At 30.8% G+C, this 24,442-nt stretch overlaps 3 protein-coding genes across 3 annotated transcripts; 2 read left to right on the top strand and 1 right to left on the bottom strand.

Moving 5' to 3' along the window:
• Nucleotides 1-5,912: 5,912 nt before the first annotated feature.
• Nucleotides 5,913-8,673, top strand: Bm12979 (Uncharacterized protein; the record flags this gene model as incomplete). The annotated part of the gene is made up of 6 exons (XM_001902933.2): nucleotides 5,913-6,051; nucleotides 6,653-6,731; nucleotides 6,954-7,110; nucleotides 7,301-7,444; nucleotides 7,892-8,023; nucleotides 8,527-8,673. The coding sequence occupies 6 exons, from the start codon at nucleotides 5,913-5,915 to the stop codon at nucleotides 8,671-8,673; spliced, it is 798 nt and encodes a 265-aa protein (XP_001902968.2).
• A 3,108-nt stretch (nucleotides 8,674-11,781) lies between these two features.
• On the bottom strand, nucleotides 11,782-19,358 carry Bma-imb-1 (Importin beta-1 subunit, putative; the record flags this gene model as incomplete). Its single annotated transcript, XM_001902931.2, has 19 exons — nucleotides 11,782-11,957; nucleotides 12,277-12,484; nucleotides 12,638-12,787; nucleotides 13,000-13,190; nucleotides 13,361-13,428; nucleotides 13,860-13,987; nucleotides 14,340-14,514; nucleotides 14,727-14,863; nucleotides 15,066-15,218; nucleotides 15,593-15,713; nucleotides 15,802-15,994; nucleotides 16,270-16,432; nucleotides 16,670-16,816; nucleotides 17,270-17,449; nucleotides 17,636-17,719; nucleotides 18,056-18,191; nucleotides 18,478-18,614; nucleotides 18,828-18,886; nucleotides 19,310-19,358. The coding sequence occupies 19 exons, from the start codon at nucleotides 19,356-19,358 to the stop codon at nucleotides 11,782-11,784; spliced, it is 2,655 nt and encodes an 884-aa protein (XP_001902966.1).
• Nucleotides 19,359-20,923: 1,565 nt separating this feature from the next.
• Bma-ufd-1 (Ubiquitin fusion degradation protein UFD1 containing protein) lies at nucleotides 20,924-24,344 on the top strand (the record flags this gene model as incomplete). The annotated part of the gene is made up of 6 exons (XM_001902930.2): nucleotides 20,924-21,058; nucleotides 21,568-21,726; nucleotides 22,246-22,437; nucleotides 23,125-23,274; nucleotides 23,687-23,889; nucleotides 24,221-24,344. 6 exons carry the CDS (start codon nucleotides 20,924-20,926, stop codon nucleotides 24,342-24,344), a joined length of 963 nt encoding a protein of 320 aa, XP_001902965.1.
• Nucleotides 24,345-24,442: the final 98 nt, after the last annotated feature.

Genomic DNA, 24,442 nt, shown 5'->3' with positions numbered 1-24,442 from the left:
CTATAACGCCTTACCTCTCATTACAAGCAAATCCTCAACATCACACAAAAAATTGTTCAATGCCTTTCTTGATTCTTTTCTCTCTTTCTCTCTCTCTCTCCCCCATATTTTTCACAATGTTTAAATGTAGAAATTTTTTAAATACATGAATACAACACGATCTCGAGATTCACGGTAAACAATAGCAAACATTATCACTACCACTACCCAATATGCATATTCGATGGTTGAAATTGCAAAATGACAAGGTAACAATTCGCTCTTGAACAATATGATTTCTACTCCATGTTATTCCGATTTTAACTTCTTCTTTCTTGAAGTAAATTTTTGAGCCTAATTTCAAAATTCCACAAATAATTGCAGTGCTTCTTATTTCCTCTCTTCAGATCAGTGTGTTTGATATGTAAGCGAAAGAGATGTATGAGACAAATGTTGTTTACAGCTTAGGTCACAATGACGTCACCTCACTGTCATGTCATCAACAGGTAGACTTCCCGCCGATTCCATTCACATCTGCTTCTAAATAATTTGATAGTGAAAAAGATCTGCTAAGGTGAAGAGGAGAGTATGATGTCTTGTATTATAATGATGGTAAGGTACAAATGAACTTATGCAAAAGTGTATCGGAATGTGACATAAGTATTTAACGTTCTCGACCTATCCATTTTACCCTACATTCATTCCATCACACTTCTCACCTCACCAATTCTTTAATTTATCAGACATGAAAATTCCATAAGGATAAAATTTATTTTAGGAACATTTTGATCGATAAACATTTTACTACTTACTACTTCATCTGCATATCTATGCTTCAGATAAAGGAAAGTATCATTAACTGTCTCAGTCCTGCTAAATCGATAACAAAGTATCATTAACTGTCTCACAGTCCTGCTAAATCAATAATTATTTCTCTGTGAATCCTTCCAGTGCTTCTTTTAACTTTTTTCTCCAGCAAAAGAGTATACAAAAGACAAACAACTTCAGAGGGATAGTATAACGCAAGAATTCATTAATGAGTGAAAAAACAAACTTCTTCCTTTTTCGATGTATTCTGAACTACAACTTAAAATAAAATTAGATCAATTATATTCATTTAAAGCTTACTTAAATCTTGAATCAAAAGGACTATGGAAGAAATCATTTGCGGAGAAAACATAAAATCAAAAACTGTATTACAAATTTTGTAAAAAAAGAAGCCTTCAGCATGCCTTATTCTACATGTGAAATAACTCTTTGTAATATTTGTCCGTCTGCTGTGCTACATTAGCAAAAATGCATAATAAACTTAATATTAATTACGATTAGCAGTGAAAAACAATTAATCAACATCAATATTTCAAATAAAAGACATATTTTAAAATAAAATAAATAAATTACCTATTTAACAATATTATAACATTTCCATATGTCATCAGAATTTTAGGAAGACGTAAACAGTATACGTACAATATTCCATTACGTATAATCTTCAAAACAAATGTTGAACTATAGAACTTCATTGTGCTACATCAAATCCTTATTTACTTTATTCGTTTTTTTGCAAAATCTCCATAACCAAAACCATCATTCTAGAAAATTATTAAATTTTCTCTTCCTGCAAGTCATTGCACTGAACGATAAGAGGTGAGGTGATCTATCGAGGTTGTATCACACCTTGTATCACACCAATTTGTACTAAATGAAGGCAAAACGATAAATTAAAAATATATTTTTAATGAGTATAAAAGATAAAGCTTACTATCTTCAACTTTGCAATAATAACATAGCACACGTCTACTCTATCGAGACGAGCATCAACTTTATTTATCGATGACAAACAAATATCTGATCAATCAATGAGCAAATAATTGACGAACTTTTATTAGCTTTGATGAAAACATCAAAAGATAATATCTATTTGATAATTTTATGCATTATTTAGAGCTCCTTACAACGATACTTCTGACAAACATCTATGAATGATTAGCCGATGAGCCTTAAATGAAGTTGAAAATTATTACAATTTAAAAATGGAAAGAAAAGAAAAGAGAAGGATTCTTTCAATTATTATTTATCTTTTATTTTGTAATACCATGATCATTACACTACTCTGAACTCTTATTTTCATTTTAAAATTGGACTACATTAAGTTTTATTCATTAGTGATCTCATTATTAGTTAAAATCCCATATATAGTCTATCATGCTTTCATTAACAACTAAGTATAAAATGAACGACCAACACTTATAAATTTTTCACACCTGTATTAGCAATCAGAATTTTTGCATTTCGAAATTCAACGCCTCAAGTAATTCAAATGTCCTTTGTAAAAATATTCCCCGAATATTGATCAATACGATTAGCTTTTAAATCATTTGGTAATACTGTCAAATATCACTCCGAAACTGTGTTTGTCATAAACCATACTGATCATAAATCAACGCTATCCAACATCTTTACAACCAGAATTCCGTCATTCTGAAAAATCTAATTGGAAAGCTATTTGCTATTCACTCTTCCTTTGAAACCAACTACCTCATCTTTCCCTCTCTCTCTCTCTCTCCCTCTTTCTCTTTCTTTCTCTCTCCCTCTCTACATATATATATATACATTCTTCGTCAATATCAGTGTTGGAGAAGCTTTCATGCTCATATAACATTTCTGGTAATGGCATTTGTTGTCGGTATAGTTGGTTCCCATGCCAAACAAATCTCAGTGAAAAGATCAGACAAAGCATGTCAGTCAACTGGATTGTTAGCCTGTCCGCAATGATCCGGAGAGAATGCTATTCTAAACTTGAATCCGGATAGATGGTGATATAGTTTTCTAAGACTATCCATCTCAGGGATACTTTAATTAAATCTACGTTCTGAAGGCTTCGTTGTCATCGTTTAAGTTTGTTTCAGGAATTGGTTCTATGATTTTAAAACTCAGTTCTCTTGAAATTAGTTAATTTGCCAACAGTTTATTACTTTTTCTATAACATCTCCTCCTATAATTTCATTATTATACAGAAAGCAATAAAGCAAAAAAAAAAAAAAAAAAAACTTATTCTCTTCATGTACACCAAGTATACACACCAAACTTTGCATGCTATGTACACCAAACTTTGCATGCTGACGCAGCGGATATTCTACATATCGATCAAACGAGATTTCATCCCAAAAACTTTCTGCAAATAATAAAATATAATTTCTTTCTTGGTAATTTCAGCGACAGAGTGGGAAAAACTGTGATGTTTGGAGTATTAGAAAAACCGAATATGTCTCAACAAAATTGATTAATCCGTACCACTAAGATTACCTTAATTGAATATCCTTTACAAATTTTAAAAATATAAAACCATAAACATTCCACATATATGTGCATTGTTTGCAATGCTACAGTTGTTAACAAAGTATATGCATTGCTTAATATGTTGAAAAGTGTTCCTTCGTTTTAAATGAAAGTTTAACTGTTACTGTGCAAAGAGTAAAGATCACCTGAAATACAGCTCTACTCACTGTAATCATGCGCTTATTGCAAGCCGCCAATGTCCAGTATATAAGAATTTCAACCCATTGTCCAAGTGTTTGAGGATCGCAAACTACAAAGTTATTATAACAACTTTTATTCTCAACTGCAAGTCACAACCAAGGAAAGTTCAAAGGTTCTTAATAGCACTTACAATTTCTCGACATGGAAAGGAGTACTAGTTTAATATGAGCTGCAAACATTTGAACATATCATATCATCGTGAAATTATTTACCATATACTTATTAACCTATCATGCTAACACACTGAAATATGGTACCAAAGCATTACTATTGGCTAATGGTTGTTCCAATTTCGATTCTCTTCCTTAGAACTGATAGAGTCAGCTTCAAATTTCTGTCATAGTTTCTGGAAGTATTGATATTCTGGTAAAGCAACATTGCCTTCTAAGACACAGCAACAACAAAATTGAGTCATTTCAAAAAAATTTCAACAAGGCTTTTAAATTTTTTCACATTATTTTGTCAGCACATAATTTTAGTTATACTATAAATTTACTGATCAGTCTATTATATTATTAACTAATAAAACAAAAACTGCATACTTGTTTATTATATTACGGATTTGTTCTGGACTGTTACCATATTAGGTTGAATGTGATATACGTCCCAAATATGTAGAACGCAGTTTTAAGTTCTTTCTACAAATGTTATTGGATGCTGATTGAACGGTCTCTGTGCATTTAGCTATATTGAACAATTACTGCTTGAAGTAGGAAAATGATAAGTTAGCAGGTGGGAAAATGTTATAGAATTGCAATTCTTTGTTGTTGAACTTTAATTTATTTATCGTTTATTATTACGAAGAAAATTCTTTAAGCTCAATGCAAATAAGGCAGGAAAAGGTGCATTTAGTAATTATATTTCATAGTCCAGTAACTAATATAAAGCATTCCTATACAGTATTGTGAATAGATAGAATCGACAATTGATGTGTGAATTTGCTTTTTTAAGGTAATTTGAGGATAATGTTGGATTAAAAAGTAATCACCTCGAAAGAAAGAGTTAAGAAGGATAAAGTAATGGATCTGTTCAATAGCTCTATTTCACTTTCCAGTCAAGCCAAAATAAATTGTAAATTTTGAAGTCCATTTTTTGAATCTAAGATCATCATTCATCCTCCAGACATGCGGTTGAACTCTAAATGCTTCAGCATCAACTTATGCCAGATTATTCAAAAGAAATATGGACTTTGTACGTCATGTCCACATCAACGCATTATTTTGTCTACGCTATTTTAATCAATTTTTTATTTGTAAGCTGTTTTTAATTGTTGAATTTGCATAAATCGACTTTTTAAGACAATTTTATGCATTGATTTACTTTCTGGCAATAATTGCAATAGAGAAACGTTTGTCACTACTACTGAGCAAGTGCTTAATCAATTCTGCAATATTGCTTACTTTAATAGCAACCATATTAAATGTGTAAAAATGACAGAAGCAGAAGAATCAAATGCATTTTTTTGGTATTATCCTAAAGAGAACTAAAAGTGAAATACGAAAATTTGCATATTACATGGAAAGGGTTGTTTCAATTTGGCTATCCTACATTCATTCATTGCTGCAATTTTCCTTAAATTATTTTCAACAGATTTCTCTCCAGGAGAATTCCTCATATTTTATCTCCAACTGAACCTAATCTATTGCTTTTTTCAACATCTGTCACCACAGATTGTTTAGAATGACACTAAAGAGCAAAGTTATCATTTCTATTGTAACTTATTTAATTAACTCTTAACAAAAATAGTATTTAAGCATAGAATGGATGATATTCTTTGAAAATAATGGCATGGATCGGATGAAATAACAAAGTTTTGGAAGGTATCGCGGACTTTTGAATTATTTCATCTTGTATATGTGTTTATATTGATTATGTCTATTTAAAAAAAAAAAAAAAAAAGATGTTTTGTTACGATGAAAAATGCATGTGGAAGTATCTTTCATGCATTTCACTTTCATACTTTAATTCTTTCCATACTTTGCCTTTTTTGTTTGTTTAAATTGCTTAATAACTCAAATATCGTTCGCTTCAACATACATTCCTTTACGCAAATTTTTGCAATTTGCGTAAAGTATTTTATTTAATGTAAAAAACCTAACCAATTTTATTTTTACAAATTTATTATATTTGATTGGTAGCGTGAAAAGCAGTACGAGTTTTGTTTGTGACGGTCAACTGTGGAACACAAAGTTTTTATTCGTTTTGCTAATTAGATGGTTCATTTTGTAAAACAGTTAATTTTTTTCTTGTGCTTATCAGATGGTATCGTTTCCAATCCCTCAAAGTGTTTTATAATTATCTATTGATAATAGCATTATTAACATTAATATATATTGATGTCAGCTTATTATTATCTACTGATATTAGCATGCGTTGAAACTGTTAAGAGGACAATGATAACAGTTTACACAATCGAATTGTGCAATTACGGTAAACAAATTGCACCTGCATTAATGGTGACACTAACTGCTGTTACAACTATTTCTATCTTATTATGTAAAGCAAAGAAAAATATAACAGAAAAACGAAAAGGTAGTATTTTATTAATTTAATACAAATTTATTATAACATAATATCATTGATTAGAATTAAATTACAAATTCCATAATCTGAAAAATTTTAGTAGCATTTTAAACGGTCAGAACGATGGAGCAATGAACGAATGCTTAAACCGAAATAATCTGTGATTCATTCATTTTTGAATATTAAGTTTCAAAATTTTGCATTGAAAAATTTCTCAAAAAAAAAAAAAAAATGAAGAAAAGAATACATTATTGATATAATTGATTAGATTAATGATATGGCTGATTATTTTTATGCATCCGAAATGCATCTGAATTAATTCCATCCTCTAATTGCATTCATAATTCTTTTCATATATGTTTAACTGTTTTTGCTTCTTTTTTCAACGAGCGTAACTATATTAGGTATTTATTGATCAGTATTACATAATTTTTAAGTTAAAAGGAAAAAAAAGAATTTATGATAAATTCATTAGTATGTGAAAAAAAATAATGTATAAATATAAACACACAAATCTGTTACAAAATATATATATATAATAATAATAATATATAGATGGAAGTTAGTTACAAAGTACTTTTTCTGTGATAGTGATATGATATTATGATAGATTCACCGAATACTGAGTCAATATCAATTCATGGACAAGTTTCGAGTGTTTCTAATGGACAAAACTTATGTTCCACCTCGTTAGTTAGCATTTTCGAAGGTTTATTCCATAATAATCACTAATTCTTCATTAATCAAATAATAATTATTAGGAAATTCTCTTCATATTCAGTTTTTCGTTTACTGAAATTTATGCAATAAAAAAAATAAAAAAGAAAAAACGCATGAATGTATATGAATTCAAGCAATGAGTAATAACTGAGAAAAAAAATCTTTTTTCACGGATATTTGTTGATTTATAGATTCAATAAAAATTCAAATTTGAACACTGAAACAATCTCATTTATTCCAATTAATCAAAATCAACAAAGCAGTAGCTTAATAAAGAAGGCAAAAGATGATGCAACACCGTTGTTTAGTGAATCCACTGAAGAAGACGCTATGACTGAAATTGTAAAGGTATGTCTTAAATATATTTAACATTTTTAATTTTATATTTCCAATTAAATAATTGTTGGTTTCAGTACATTTAATTGTTTTAATTAAACTGATAATAAATTCCAATGAAATGTATTTATCCTTTCACTTATTGCTCTTCCTAGCACTTTTCATAACAAAAATAAACCTTGTGATCGTTGCAAATTTTCAGGAGAAAAGAAAAAAAGGTATAAAAAAGGAAAAAAGCAATGGAAAGAAGAGGAATTTCGATATTGAAAGTACCCAAAGATCGATTTCTCAAAATCGAGTAAATACGGGAATAAAGAGAGATGAAATGATGACAAAAACGAAGATTGTAAGGCTTAAAGAAAGACAAATTAGTATCTATGATGATGAAGCTAGTATCTAGCAATGTTACTGTTAGGATTTTAATTATCATGATTGGGAAATTGTTTACAACAGAATTAAGCATGATTTAATTTTGACAAGAAATATGATAATAACACAAAAATGAATTAGGGCTTATCTTAATTATTGAAATCTGATATGCAGAAATCAGCAAGGATTTAGCAAAAAATGTGCTTTTTGGAAGATTCGAGAAAAATAAAAAGGTTCATTTAAGGAAAAAAACAATGCAAATTACTGCACTGCACAATTTAAAAAATTGAGGATTGTTTTAAGTTTTTACAGACGTAATAGTACGATAGAATTTTACTATTTTATGGAATAGAAAGTTATGATAGGATGATTTATTATTGAAATATAAAATACTGTAGAGCAATATTGCAAGTGAATTTTTAAGAATTTCATGGCCGATTTGCCCATTGATTCAAGTCAAGCTTCAGACTTACATTCGGCTAATATATGGTTGGATGAAATTGAAACTAAAACTATGCGTGAAATTCCTGTAGACAAATTACTGAGCTTGAAAAAAGTAATAAAATTTGATACATATTAATTTATCTTTCTTATATTTCAAAATAATTCCTCATAGTAATGAGGATAATTACATGATATGATTAAGAGATAATAACAATTTGAAATTACATTCATGCTAAATATTTGAAATGTACCAATTTTTTTTCGTTAGAACGGTTAAATTTTCCTCAATTTACGTGGTATGATTCATTCATTGATTAAGTAGATTAAATAAATAGCATTGCAAAAAATCCCAGAATTATCATTTTTCCACAGTGATTTAAACAAGTGCTAGGTCAAATTTGTATTATTGTTTGCTTAATTAAAAACGACAATACCGCTTGCAATTAAGTTTGAATTAGCTTTTTTATACTCATTAAACTTTCCTTATAGCATCAACAAAAATGAGATTTATTATTACAGAGTTGATAAATATATTTCAATCCACTCTAAAAGTGTCACATTTTTACAATATCATTTAGTCTTTTAATAAAACCAAATTTTGTGATATATTTGAAGAGTTTGATGCCAGTAGAAAGGAATCGATTACAAACAACTGAAAATGTGCTTTCGGATCATTCAAATATCAGCCTTACGGGAGATGAAGAAGCGCAATCATCCAGTGATGAGACTGATGAATCTGAAGAGACAAGAAGTGAAAGATGATAGCTCTTCTTTTTGATCTATGTTTGATTAAATTAAATTTTATTACCATTTCCAACACTGTTTCGTGATTTAAAATAATTTGTCGAATTGTTTTTTTAAGAATTGATTTTGGTAGGAGCTTTTCCAAATGGCTAAACACTTCAGATTTCAGAGATAAATGAAACACTTTTTTGATAATGCCAGCAATAATGGTGTAAATTTTTCCATTTAACTAAGCCAAACATCTAGCATTTTTAAAACTAAAGCAAAAATATTGCAAATGAGAAAATTAGAAATATTTCCAACGTATCATATATGTTTTGAAATATGATCAGTTGATTTATTCGTAAGTTTTATTTTATGATTTTAGCTATTCTGTACACGCAAAATATATTTATTATCTAAGGAACATATAGAAAACTCATAACTAAGAAATAATAAGTGAAAAAGACTAAATATTTCTAACACTAAAAAAAAACTTTTTCTATCATTCTAACTGCAAATTGAAAATTAAAAATACAAAACTTCTGCATCTTGATTCCCTGAAAACACTAAATTCAAAATTTTATAACCTCGAATTGTGATTTTAAATTTTATAAAACTTCATACAGCGCTTCATTTTAAAATATAAGAAAAACGAATAAAACTATCTTAATTTAACATTTCATGTGTTTTATTGATGGAATATTAATTACATCCAGAAATATAATAAACCACTGTTTTTAAACGATGAAACAACAATCACATATTTATCTTGCAAATAATAAGAGAATTTTGCATAAAATATCGAATCCAATGTTAATGGACATTCTAATAACAATTTATAATTTTTCACTTCTGACGTTAAAAATCTCTTATCCCACATATTTTGATCAGTTTACATAAGCCATGTTAATGCAAACAGATAAAGAGATATAACTACCGCATTTATATCACTATATCAATATATATACTATTCTCATAAACCTTTCTATTTAATTTATACAAGACCTATTTTTTAACTGGTAATAAACACTATTATAAAAAGCATGCAGATACAAAATGCAAATTTATATATCTATATCTATCTAGTTATCTATGTATATATATTTATATATATTGGTAAGAGAGATGTATTACAACAATCATTCCATCAAATACTCTCAAAAAAAAAAAAATAATAATAAATAAATAAAAAAATAAAAAATAAAAGAAATGAGAAAAACTTGTGGAAAAGGACAATTAGAAGTTGCAGAACAAAAGTATGTTATAAAAATTGTTGAAGAAAAGAAAAGGAATAAGATCAAAAGAAAATTTGTGCCAACAAAATGAGCATTGGAGTGTGATATATATGAATAAAAAAAGCAAAAGTAAAACATGAATTTGCACAGCTAGAAATAAACTTTCCAGAGAATAAAACAAAACATACATACAATGGATGCAAAAATCATGTTTCAATCTCAAGTTTTTATAATAAGAAAGATAATTATGAAGGGCAGAATTACAAAATGAAAATAATACACACCAAGGAGACGTACAGAGAAAAACATACAGAAAACACTACCAGAACTATAAGAATGAACAGGTGATGGTGGTAACAAAAAGCAGCGAAAGATAATGGGCATTAACGAAGTCATCTGAATTGGCGAGAGAAATAAGTAATATGCTAGAATCCACCGATAACTGCGCACTTTAAAAATTGAGGATTCAAAAAAATAATTCCGGGAATTATATAATATTTATTCCTTATAGTTTAATGAATATGTTAAAATCATACCATTTCCTAATCAAGTGAACGTTGAAAAATGATTAGAATCTTCGAAAAATTCAGATATTTCCTTCAAATAGAAAAATGTAGACAAAAAATACTTTCAAAAATTCGAATGTTGCAGTGAAAATAGATAAACTTTCAAGGAAAAACCTATATTATATTGCAAAGAATGAGATGGAAAACGGAACGCAAGGAACGTAACGGTGATGAATAGTGACGTAATTTGTAATCTGTAATGACAACAACAACAAATGTACTCATGAATATTCAAATAAAATTTCACTTTGAATCGTATGGGAAATTATGGTAACAGTTTGTATAACAAAAAATGAAAATAAAAAAAAAAAACGGCAAAACTTCCAATTTTCAAAAAGAAGGTAAACTAAAATAAAAAGCATAGAAGTAATACAAGCTAACAAACGCATACATTCACTACAAAACATCAAACCTGTTTAAACAGGTTTGAGTAATGACTTCGATGAAGTCTACAGTTGATTTAACCTTGAAATCCGGACAAAAAGTATATATTAAAACTCTATAAACTGAAGAAAAACTGGAAAAAAATGAAGAGAATTTAGAAATTTGGAATTTATGCTTTCTATATGAAACTTAAAAGTCAGTACTAACACCCAATTCACAAAAGCCATTGCAATAGATGATAAAATATTGCAAGAGCAAGAAAAGCTCCCTAAGTCTTAAGCATACCGGCAAGATAACTACATTAAAGGCAAAGATCCAAAATACAAATATCCTAACTAGCTAACATCATAAACTTTTATAGGTGATCATGTTCAGTCATTTATGTGAAATTCACTATGGTGAATGATGAAACGAATGACGATGACAGCAAGCGAAGTTTAAGACTAGTAAAAGACGGTTCACTTGTTGAAATACAGAGCAAAATATTTAACTATTTGTCTTTCCAGAAAAATTTGCATGCAATCAAGGGAACGGGAAATGATCATTTTTTTTCGAGTACATTACTCCCTTCTCTTGAAAACAAAGAATGCATTCATGCTATAAGTCAGAACAAAGTTCTAGAGGAAACTATGAACTTTAAAATAAAATTTGAATTCCTATAAAAATATAAAAAATATTCAAAGAATTTCATCTCTGTAAAAAAAAGTGAAAAAAAAAAATGAAAAAACAACGCTAAAATATGTAGATAATCATGCACAGTAATAATGTGCAAAAGCAAATGCAGCATACCACACAAACACTCCAGCCGGCAAAAACAAATTCAAAAACGACAGGCAGACAGACGGGTAAAGCAAAAGCTGCGATATAAGAACAATCGAACTGATGAAATGAACAAACATGAGCAACCAGATATTCTAATGATTTCACGAAAGATGTCAATTCGACTTCATCTTTCCACTTTAATTATGATTTTCCATTTTTGCTGTTTTCAGTCTTCGAATCTCTTTGGTTGCCCAGAGGGCAAGTGACTTCGTTTTCGCCGCTTTGCTTCGTCTTCCCTTCGTCAATATTGCCGAAATATTCTGATTATCGACAAAAGGCAATATTTGTTCACCGAATGATGTCACTAGATCTCCTGAAATAATGTTCAATTTTGAATTTCCAAAATTTGGAAAATTTCATTTGTACCACCATGATCAAGCTACACAACATCAAGTAACTTTTCTAAATGCTAAGAACTTTTATAAACTCTAATCTGTTCATTATCAGCAAATCCTATCTGGAACTAGGGAAAAGTGGTTTGGACAACTAATGTCAACTGCAGGACTCACAAAGAAAGCCAAATCAGTAAGTATGAGACAAAGAATATATGCAACAACTGAGCATTAAATTTATTTGGGACTGAATGTTGCAATATCCGTAAACTTGGAGATGCATGTAGAGGAGATACTCACCAAGTAATCCAGAAGCTGCACCTATCAGTGAATCTGGTGAATTACTGGTAGCAATGAGTTCAATTAAGCCAAGCATATTTTGTATTTGATCTTGCAACTGTTGAAGTTCATTATTCTGTGTTGTTCGCATTCCCTGTACAATACCCGCATATGCTTCCACACAACTTTCTCTCAGTTGCTCCACATATTCAACATTATCGTAGTCTTCCTAAAATCGCAAATTTCTTCGTTTTATTCTTATCTAACTTGATTAAAATGTGACTTGATTAGATGGCAAACATGTATATATAAAATTTCATAATGTGTTGCAAGTATGTATTTGAAAAACGTGCAAAAATACTGCTATCATATCTGCACCAACCGGATCTTCTACTTTCGCAGTAGAAAGGGCCATGACTAGCATAGCCATAACATATTCATAATAACGAGTAAAATTAGGACCGATTGCCAAAGCGACATCACCAAAACATGACAGTACGGCTGGTTTCACTAACCGATCTATTTTATTACTCTGCAAAATGAAATCATAGATAAGTGCTTTACTAACAAAAAAGGAAACAATAAAGTTCATGTCTAGATTTGCTTCGCAATCAAAAAAGCTGATCGACAAATTTCAAATTTTCTTATACTTAATCTTTCCTTTGCTAGAAAGTAAATGCACTATATTAATTAGATTAACGAAAAACTCAAATTTTAGAACAAAGTTATAAACTAAAAACAAACCTGCACAATTTGAAAGAGTAACCCCATAAATTCATCTAAATGAGGCATCAAAGTTGCCTCTAGTGCACGGCATAAATCAACCAGTACACCAATGGCTGCTGAACATACTTGTCCTTCTTCGTGATTTTGCAAGCCAGCTACCAAAAACGGTTTGAAGACATCCAAATATGTGGCGAATTGACAACCCAATGCTGGAACCATATTGCATGGAAGTGACAAACAAAAATAAACAAGTTAGTCGTTGCATCTGTTCGAATCTTTAAAAAGCGTTCGCCATATAAAAAATATCTAACTCTAAACAACCTTAGATTATGCAAAACTAAATGTATCATCTTTTAAAGAAATTTCAGAAAATAGAAACCTTCAATAAGTGTGCTAACTGCCATTAAAGCATCTTCCATGACACCACCACATTCTTTACCAGCACACCTGAAAATCACGACAATGGGATCAATGAGTCCCAACATAGAATGCAAGCAGATTATAGAAAAACATTCTCAGATAAATACGTTCTAGCTCTTTTACAGGTGATAAATGCTTATTTTGTTATACCAGAGTCCGATATTTAACGAATAGTTAGTAATTATTAAATGTTATGCAAAATTTTACTATCCTCAAAACTCTTAACACAACAATGACATCTGCTTGTAAATCATGAATACGCAGCTTCTTGAACACAAAGTAAGAATCTGTAGCAGTTCTGAAGTTTTATGTTTACATCTTGAAAGTTCCTCGGTATTCATTTCATTTTCTCTCTTTCCAATTTAATTCTGACATTTCAGATTTGACAACTTTTCATCATGTTAATTCTAATGATCTATTTTTTAGTTATAGTAATGCATTTTTATGGGTCAAAATACCTTTGCATAATCTGCAGCAGACCTTGCATGATAGCATCACCAATATAAGGCGTATCTTCCGGCCTCATTTTGCGCAAAACAGATTGCAACGTTGCACATAGCAATGACTCTAGATCTCGTAACTGGCTCTGAAAGGTACAAAAAATTCAGTAATAAATTGGAAAATTCAAAACAATATATCTCTCCAGCCCTAACTACCATTTCATATAAGTGGAAATTTCGTGATACACGTAGTTTAAATACAATGTTTTTCATCAAAATGATATTCAACTCTTCGTTTTCCAATCGATGCTTTTTTTTTGCCAGACTTTTCTGTATCGTCTTCCCTTAGAATACCATCAAGGACTAATTAGTTTTCTTTCCAGACTCAAAAAGTCCAGAAAACATGCTATTGGTTCATAAAACTGTTCAGTAATTTGAATACAATATTTTTCATAGAAGTATTACCAAGCTGAAAAAACTAATTTTAAATCGCTTAACCTTATCACTTAATGATTCCAGTGAATTCTCGATGTTCAGCAACTGCTCCAATTTTCGGAGTACAATCACTGTGGTATTCTGCACTACAGGATAGCAATCCTTTGGGCTATTCTTGATTAATTCCATCAAAGTTTCATAGGCAGCTATTCGTAAATTCGACACATGAGCATCCGGTCTATAATTAAAGTGAAAGTGATCTTTATGTTCTGAAAAATGAGATAAACGATTAGTCGAGTGAAACAACAAAGAAAATTTCCAGACTTTCAAATTCCAAATATCAAAAAAAAAATTTTTTTTCCAAATATTAAAAAAAATCAAATTAGCAAAAGAAATCCGACGCAACAGTACTTTTTTTACTGGTTCTCACATGCTTTTTTAAAAAACAACCTGTCAGTAGCCTTAATAAGCTCGTTTACCATGCCTTCAAAACAGGAAGTCAATATATATGTTTCGGGTTGACCGCTGTTATCAGTTCCTTGTCGGCACGCCATATCAAAAGCTGCTTTGGCTAAGCTTGAAATTGCCTGGAAAAAATCCCTTTTAGAGGTTGATGAAAATATTTAAACGTTATCAAAAGTAAAACCTGCGTATCAGTTTATTTTTTTTTTCTTATGTAATTTCTTCCATGCAAGTAATCGCTTTTGCTTAAGATTTACTAACACAAATTACATTCCAATTTAAACTAAGCTCGTTCAGAAAAAAAAAAAAAAAAAAAAAAAGAATTACCCAGCAAACGTTAGCAGCAACGCGTGGTTCTTGTTGTAGAGCAGTCGACAGAGCTGGAAGCATCGGAGCTAAGATTTCCTGTCGAGTTACCACCTCTTCACATGTGTCGCACACCCGCCCAATGCACCAAGCAGCTGTGTCCCGTACTTGTAGCTAAATGTATCAAAAAGAACATGGAATAATATTAACTGACTTTGACAAACTGATATTTTTCCAGTCCTTCTGTAACCAACTATGGATACTGCTATTGACTGTTGCAGATATTGCTATTTTTTAATATCTAAAATTGAAATGTTGTGAATCAAAAAAAGTTCTGTGGTGCGAACAGTTCTTTGTAAACTACCTTAATAGTCTAATTTCACTTTCGAAACTTGAACTAACTAATAGTAACTATCCTAACCTACTTAAAATTTTTTTTAAAGTGCCAACTCTTATGTGCGGATTTAAACGCCATGTATTAATACACATAGAAACAAGACTTATTAAATGTATTCAAGCTTATTATTTCGAAATTAAAAATGAATTACCTGAGGATCAGAAAGGGAAGCAATAATACTTGTCAGTGCTGATTCAACTAACTGTGTTAAGACTGCTTCATTGGGTCCATCCAATATCGATCCAAATGCCATTATAGATGCTTCTCGATATCTATAATAAGAGAAATAAAGAAATAAAATGTGATAAAAGGTGTAATATTGCTTTAATTAGGGAAAGAGAATAAGATACGAGAAATTACCTCCAACTAGGATTTTTCAAATGTTGCTGGATGAAAGGCAAAATTGGTTCAACAATGGAATCACCGGTACACTGCGCAAGAAGCATTATGCATACGCCAGCTGCTTTCGCTGGATTCCAATCATCTTCATCATCACTTTCTTCCTGTTTGGCCAATGTTTCACTGAGAATAGGTATCAAATGAGTTAAAGCACCTGAAATGTTGCAGTTGAGAGGTTAAAAGAGTCAGTCATCCATGAGAATTAGAATTATGTAGTTTTGAAAATAACACAAAAAGAAGTTGGAATCAGTCCTTCTCTGACTGATCTAGTGATTGACGATGAATCCCTCCTCTAGTCACTCATTCGATAATTATAACTTCCCTGCCTAACGTTAATAAAGATGTATTCATATTATAAACTTATTATACTCATTTGTAATAGTTGCTTCACCACAGGCTTCAAGCAAGGTTAATTAAACACAGACATACCACGTGCATAATGACGCGAAACATTTTCAGGAGCACGGCCCTGTTCTCGAGCTTCTTCAGCTTCTACGGACAGAGATATCTCCTCCTCACAAACATTTGACCAAAATTCGATTCCTTGCAAAGCCACTTCATTAATTTGAGACTTCATTGCATTTAAACTAATCTGAAATATGTATCTTCATGATGGCATAACTGTACAGTTTTTTATGGTTACAAAGACCACCAATTGATACTTAAGAAATCTCTACCTCCACGGATTTCTCGCAGCTAATATATAATTTAATCAGTGGGAACAAGTTTAGAATTGAAAGAAACAGAGAAATCTAAGTACTTGATGGGAGAGTTAACAAAAATCGAGAGACAACAAAATCCAAATTCCATAAAATTCCAAATGACATACCGGAAAAAGTGCATCCATATACTGCTCCATAAATTGATAATAAAGTGACATAATCCTGACCAAACATTGCATGGCCACTACTTTGACGGCCGTTTCAGGGCACTGAGATGACTCACATACCACTTGCATAATCATGTGTCGCTCGTTCTAAAACAAATAGACTTTTCTAAAATTTATTACATCATATTGAAAACGATAGCTTGTTACGATTTCATGATATAACGGACTATGGTATTTAAAAATAAATTCAAAAATAAACAAAAAGGAAAGTATCACTTTCAGATAACCTCCTCCGCAGTGCATCAAAATTTCAATATATTCCCAGGCAATGCTTACAAAATATTTTACCAGCTCATTTTATCACTTCAAAAGAATTACTGTCTTACTTATTTACTTACTCGTATAACATTTATTTAGGTTGTTTCGTTCGTTATGCTTCATGTCATAAGAAAGACAATCGAAAAATCTAGAGAAATGGATAAAGAACATCAAATGAGTAGACAAGTAACCTTTAAAGCTAATTTCAGTAGCTTAAAGCATGAAGTGATATTAGAAGTGTATATTTACAAACATTGTGGAAAAACATTATGGAAAAAAGACCTCTCTGCTGAAATTATGTTTCGTAAATTCGATCGAATTTAACATGGCGTTAGCAGCTGCAAGGCGAATATGATTGGATGGCTCATCCTTCCGTAAACCATGAACAATAGCGGTCAGAATTTGATTCGATTCTCTTTCTAACAATGTTCCGCATATATCTTGACAGATGTAACCCAAAGCCTAAATAATCGTAAATTATTGAAAGTTGTAGATGCTGATCGTTTATGATTTGCAACAATTACCGCTTATGATCACCATGAGTCTTCTATGGAAATAATCACAGACATATTCAAATTTTAATTATTACAAATTTATTGCAAATTAAGAAAAATTACATAAAAAAAAGCAACAGAAATAAAGCGCTACCTCTAGTGATGCTTCCCGTAATATTTCACTGTTGTTCGTTGCTATTACGCTATCCTTTAAATGAGTTATAACATCTGGCCACATCTGAAATAATATTTCAATATATTTTCATGATTGTTACCATTTTAAGTGGACCTATGTTCTCCTAATTCTAGTGATGCCCGAAGCATTTTTGCCAGGATATTCTGAGGTTTCTTTTTGCAATAACACTTTTCTTCACATTAAACAACACTGAAAACTTAGATACAAATATACTAGTAATTTAAGTACTAAAAGAACTCAATAAATAAAAGTTTAATATTACATAAAACCTGATTTATTATATAAACCATCATTACCACTAAATTAATGAACATAGTTGTTTATTCAGCGCATCACCTCATATAGTTAACTCACAAGAAATTCATTTAAGAAATTTACTTGTGAAGGTATTTCGGCACATGCTATAGCAGCAACGCATTGAGCTGCAATGGACGGCCTAAAAGGTTCAGTACCAAGAGTACGAACTACGTTTTGCTTCACGAACTCTCGAACATCTACTGGTAAAGCAAGCCACCTGAAAACAATTCTAAGATAAATTTCCATCTTTTTTTTGGCTTTAGCGATTTTGTCTTTGCATTCATATTGAATACAAATAAAACTCTCTGCTATTAAGCACAATACAATGGTGAACGTATTTTAACACTTAGATCTAAATTTAAGGAAATCAAACACATCACAAGAACAGATGGTAATCTACTAAGCAAGATGTTTTTGTCTTGTCCATCATCGTGCTCAACACTTTTCTTTTGCCAAAGCAATTTACTACGCTTCGATAAAATCTGAACATAATGAAAGAATACCTCGTAAGATATTCATTTTTAGTTGCATCTTCTTTTGCAACTAAAACGTTTTTGAGTTGCAAACCAGCAGCTTGCCTTACAAAATTTGAATAGGATGGCGTTGCAAGAACCGTTGACAATTGTTTCGTGAATTCTGGCTGAAAATTTTTATCGACCAATATGACTGACTCATCTAACTTCCATTTCCTGCCGTCACGTTAGATAGCAGTATTACAGAAAAATGATCAGACAACAAACAGTAGTGAACTAATAATGAGTGCCGTTCTTTTTTCCAATTGTACAAAAATCCTATTTCTTTTTGATAAGAATTTTAAAAATATTAAAGAATTTAAGTGAAGGAAGTGACTTACAAAATTAGTAACACATGCACGTCGCAAATAATCCAACGCAAGAGTTTGATCATTTGGATCTGGAAAAAGTACCAACTATACAACTGTGAAAGTTATGGATGTAAATTTGAACCCTTGCAATTCTCTCTACGCTATTTAATTTAATGTGTGCTTACATTATGCGTTAACTGTAAACAGTTAAAATGATTTAGCGTTTATTTAGCGTACCTTAAGAATGGAAATTTCCTAGTGCTTATAATAAGCTTATAAGGAACTAAAGATAGTAAGTATCTTAACTACCAGAACTTTTAGGCATCTATTACAAACCATCTTTTACCCACATCACGGTAAGAACACACTCTTACCACTTCTATTTATATCATGAATAGTACGATTCTCTTCCGTTTGTTATTTCCTCATCAGTAATTCCGATTTTATGCAAGATTTTTACAATATAACTTCAAAAAAGGAATAAGAATTAGAAAAAAAAAAAAACAACTTACTTAGTGAAGCGGTCCGCTGTAATACTTCTAACAGCTCCTCCTGAGCCATTATTCTCGCCCTGAAATCCGCTGTTGAAATTAACTTGAAGGACTTGAAACCGAAGAAAACTTACCTGAACATAATTTCTATTAAATGTACTAACTCATCTTTTTCAACTCACAAAGCGAAAAATCACACACAAAAAAAACTTAGAGGATTTCATATTTAGATCAAATTTTGCAAACACTACATTTTTTTGTCATTCTCAAAATATGATTGATATACCAGCTAAAATATGATTAATTATACCATCGACATTCAGAAAAAAATCAACTTGCCTTATTAGTCACAAAATGAACACTATTCATTATATTAAACTAAATAATCAAATAAGTAAAAGACCAACAGTAAAAAAAAAAGAAAAAACACCCAATAAAACCCTAATTAACTTCCTGATAAGACAACTTCACTTCACACCACAATATTTAGTGTATTCAAATCAATCAATCTGCACAGATCTATAACTCATTTAGCTTTTCTACACAAATACAAAGCTATCGAAAAGTCAAACGAATTGTTCATAAAAAAAAAAATTTTCAAAACGTTAACTGCATGAAATCCACCATAAATACTTTCTCCGCGTCTATATAAATAGTATCCCTGCAGTAAAATACACTAATTGTACTAATCTCAGCAAAGAGACTAAATTCTCACATCAAATAATCCATAAAAGATTTCCCGCACAAACCTGAGGTACTCATATAAATGGAAATTGATTCGCTATAGCCCACAGCACACTATGAAAACACTTCTGTCCCATATGATTCTCTTAGCATATTTTATAATCATTTTGTACACTGATAACTTTTCTATTACTATTTCCATTTATTGGAGTATTTTATCAGTTAAGAGTAAAGTTTAGCATTTTTTAATTGAAACTTGATAAGTTTGAAATGTTCTTATCTTTATTTCTTCTCTTGATTGGGATATGATTTTGCTTAATGATACCGTGAAATTTAGTTCCTCGTTTTCTCCCTTCGTTTTTCTTTACTATCCGATGAAATGAATATTAATGCTTCATTGATTGTCTGAGATATTACTGGGGTGATTAAGTCTTGTCAACTATTTGCTTGTCAAACTTGCATCTTATGTTACTACCACCTTTACTAGTTTTTTGTTTTGTTAACGAAATCGATTGATATTTCCAAAAATTATAGTATTTCGTATCAAATTCATGTTTTTTTTTTCTACCTTTTTATTTTTTGTCGTTTTATAATAACAGTTATTTTCAACCTTTTGGATTATTTCTTATTAAAATTTTTAATCTTTTTTTTTTGTCAAAAGAAATTTTTTGACAACTAGCAGTACGTTATTTTGTTTTTATTTTTTATAGATATATAAAGTGGGGAAATTATGTGAGAAATAAATGAATATTTAAATGAATTACTTTCTGAATTTCCATCAAGTATGATTAAAAATTAAATGCTGCTGTAAGATCACGATTATGATTGCTGGTAAATGGATAAAAAAATTAAATATTGACAGTATAAACTTGTGTTTTTTTATCCGTGTTTCAAATTGGAGTAAATTTTTGAGGAAAGAGATTGCTTCAGCGTACGAGTCAAATTGGAAAGATGTTCGATGGTTTTGGAGCAATAATGTTTGGGGCATCAGTACGCCCCTTTGATTTGCAACTTCGATGCTTCTCGGCAGCATTTTATGAAGGAGCGGATACGAAGAAAATAAATGAGTTGAATCATGGTGGGAAGGTAATGTGAATTCCATCTTTTTTTTTTAAATTTTAAAAACAAAATTTTGAATCCAAATGTACAAAGTGGTATTTTCTTCTGTTTGTTTCATCTTATTCCTTTGGATTTGCTACACATAGGAAAAATAGTAGTTTCTTACCAGCTACAGCGGTTAATGAAGGACCAACTTTTCATTGTGGATAGCAGAGAAAGAAATTCTGTTTTCTGATATGAATAGAAGAAAAAGACATTTTCTTTTCTTTATCAGTCGCAGTAGTAAAAAAAAATTTATTTCCACTTTTTCTCAAAATAATAGAAAAAATGAAAGAGTTTTTGAAAGCATTCTGCGCCTACACTATAGCCTCTGAATGTATGTTGATTGAGCAAGCACTACCTAAATCGTGGAAATTTATAATATTTAACATGTTGGCAGCTACTGAAAAAGATTGCGAAGTTATAAAAAAAATTTCGGAGGGATACTGCAACAGTTCAGTTTTTTCTTTTTGAATTTGTTCCTCTTTTTTATTCAGATTTTACTTCCACCATCGGCTCTAGATTTATTAGTTCGTCTTAACATCGAATATCCAATGATGTTCAAAGTGCAAAATTTGACTGATGCAAAATGTTTCACGCACTGCGGCGTTTTGGAATTCTTGGCTGAAGAGGGTCGTTGCTATCTTCCATCATGGGTAAATTTATATAAAATGTATACAATTACGCAAAGTTGTTAGTACTATTGGACATAACATAAAGAATGAGCAACTTCTGGTTTCAAGTCGAACTCATAAAAAGATCAGAAAATCATAGAAACATAGGTCAAATGTTATGCGAAACTTCTAAAAAATGAAAATATGAATACGAAGTATTTTATTTCATCAAGAAGTGTTAACATCTGTGGCAGAAAATATTATTTCCAATTATCGGACTGGGAACTTTATGGACAGAAAAATGGGAAACTAATAATAGACTGATTCATGTATTTAAAAGCAATGTTATTCTAAGCCATTTTTCTACAAATCATTAGATAAATTCGACGAATTTTGCATAAATTTTAAGTAATAATACTCGAATGGTATGCTAAGAGTCTTACTTATGTGATAATTGCTTTGCTATATATCTCAAAGCGTGATGTAGCAAGCTGAATGTGCAAAGCATATTCGTAACAGTCTTGCCAAAACTACGTCCCTAAAACAAGTTTTTTTTTTTAGATGATGCGCCAATTACACCTTAATGAAGGTGAATGCGTTCGAATAACATATGCCACACTACCGAAAGCTACATATACGAAGCTAAAGCCGCAGTCTACGGATTTTCTGGCTATTTCGAATCCGAGAGCAGTACTTGAAGTCGAGTTACGCAAGTTTGCATGTCTTACAAAGGGAGACATTATTGCTGTCGAGGTCAGCTTTTAAAGCTCCGAATTTTCACTCTCAACCGTTTACAATGTGATAGAAATAGAATGTAACTCTGTAGAGAAGAATTTGAGATAATTTAAGGTTGTATAGTTAGGATAGTTTGCAGATTTCAAATGTTTGAAGCAAAATAATTATCATTAGGAGAAGATACTGAAAGTGATCAAAAGTTTGTGCGGTGACAAATCCATGAACATACTGGACAACTTTTAAATACCCGGTAATAGGAGTGTAACGTTAGGTTAGTCACTTTATATTTTCAGCCCTCTACGACGAGGCAGTGAGAAAGAAAATTGAGGGAGGATTGATACCCATGGCAGTTCTGGAATTAGCTTGTCAGTAGAAATAGGATATGAATCACAATTTATATTGCTCTCTTGTTAGTCATCTTGATATCTTTGCTATTTATAAACTACGAAAGTTGCTTCGTTCAGTTTGAATGCTTGAACTGTGAAAGCGCAATGACAATAAAATATTTTACCTTGATCTGAAATTTATGATTATTAATTAAGTTAATTAAATTACAGGAACCTCAAGCTATGCCACATAGCAGTTCTGCCATTATTTCCAACCTTTTCATTTGTATAGTTTTTGCATTGCTTAAAAATAAATTTTATCGTATTTGAAGCGCTGTATTAATAATTTTCCTCTTATCGATAAAGTTTTTTTCTTCAGTACAATGATCAAATATTGGAATTTTTGGTGATGGAGGTAAAACCTGAAAGAGCTGTTTCAATCATCGAATGTGACATGAATGTGGAATTTGATGCACCGGAGGGTTACGTTGAACCCAATACAAATGCAGCATCCAGCTCAAATGCAGCAGTAGGTTTCGCATGCTTTTTTTTTTTCATTCTAATTTCTTTCTTATTAATTAAGTTTTCATACTGATAATATAAGTATTAGAAGACCTTCACCAAAATAATTCTATATACAAATTGTCTTTATTCCTCTTATGATTGGAAATATCATTGAAGAATTACAATTTAGGTTTTTGGATTTATCTTACTATTGACAATTTCTGTCATTCTTTTCATCTACAGTATCAGAGATTGAGATAACAGCAGCACTTCTTATATCCACGCACTGTGTATTAGAGCGAAGAGTTCGATTGTGTAACAAATTCGTTATGAATTAGTTTTTATTTTCTGAACAAATAAGTCTTATTTGAACTTGGACTACCGAAAATTGGATTTGTCAAGAAATTGAAGATAAGTCAATTAATTGTTATTTTCAGCCATCGATGTCATCAACACCAGCTGCAGATGAAATAGGAAAGGGTGGTAGTGGATTCAAAGCATTTACTGGTGCGGGTCATCGTTTGGACGGAAAATCGAAGTCATCGACTACTTCACTGACTGAAATGGAAGCAGCCGAGCGGTCACTTCCGCAATTAGTTGTTAATACCAATTATACTCCCGGAAAGCTAGAATTTGTAAGGTTAGCTCTTTTTCTCTCCTTTTTTCTTGATTAAAAGAAAAGCAATGCTTTTTTGCTGGAGACATAGGCTACATTGTTAGGATGTTTTAATCTTCCTAATGAAATGATATAGGCCATTGAAATTGTTTTATTTCTTCTGTTGTTTGCTTTATATGTTATGTATGTGATCATCATTTTGTGGTATAATCGGATTAGTCTAAAAGTTCCTTTACTGTATTTATGTAGTCCGCACTTAAAAATTTGAAGGGTTGTTGGCGTCGAGATTATGTAGTTTATTAAAATCATGTTTACAGAGAAATATTCTAATTTAAAACTTTATCTTGTAATACAGGTATGAGTATAAATGTCGTTCACTTATGGAGAAGGAATTAGCTGACGCAGCAAAAGGAAAGAAATCCGGTGGTTCGATGCCTTTCGAAGGTGGCGGACATATGTTACGTGCTACTCGTCGGTGATAACTGTTTGCATCTGCTATATCACTAAAATAAAGTGATATATAATATTTATCAACTGAAATTTGTAACATGCACTGAATCGAATAGTATAAAATATT

The sequence above is a fragment of the Brugia malayi genome (assembly GCF_000002995.4).
Source record: "Brugia malayi strain FR3 genome assembly, contig: Bm_v4_Chr3_scaffold_001, whole genome shotgun sequence".
In the NCBI taxonomy this organism is placed as follows: domain Eukaryota; kingdom Metazoa; phylum Nematoda; class Chromadorea; order Rhabditida; family Onchocercidae; genus Brugia; species Brugia malayi.
This window is presented reverse-complemented; position numbering and strand designations above follow the sequence as displayed.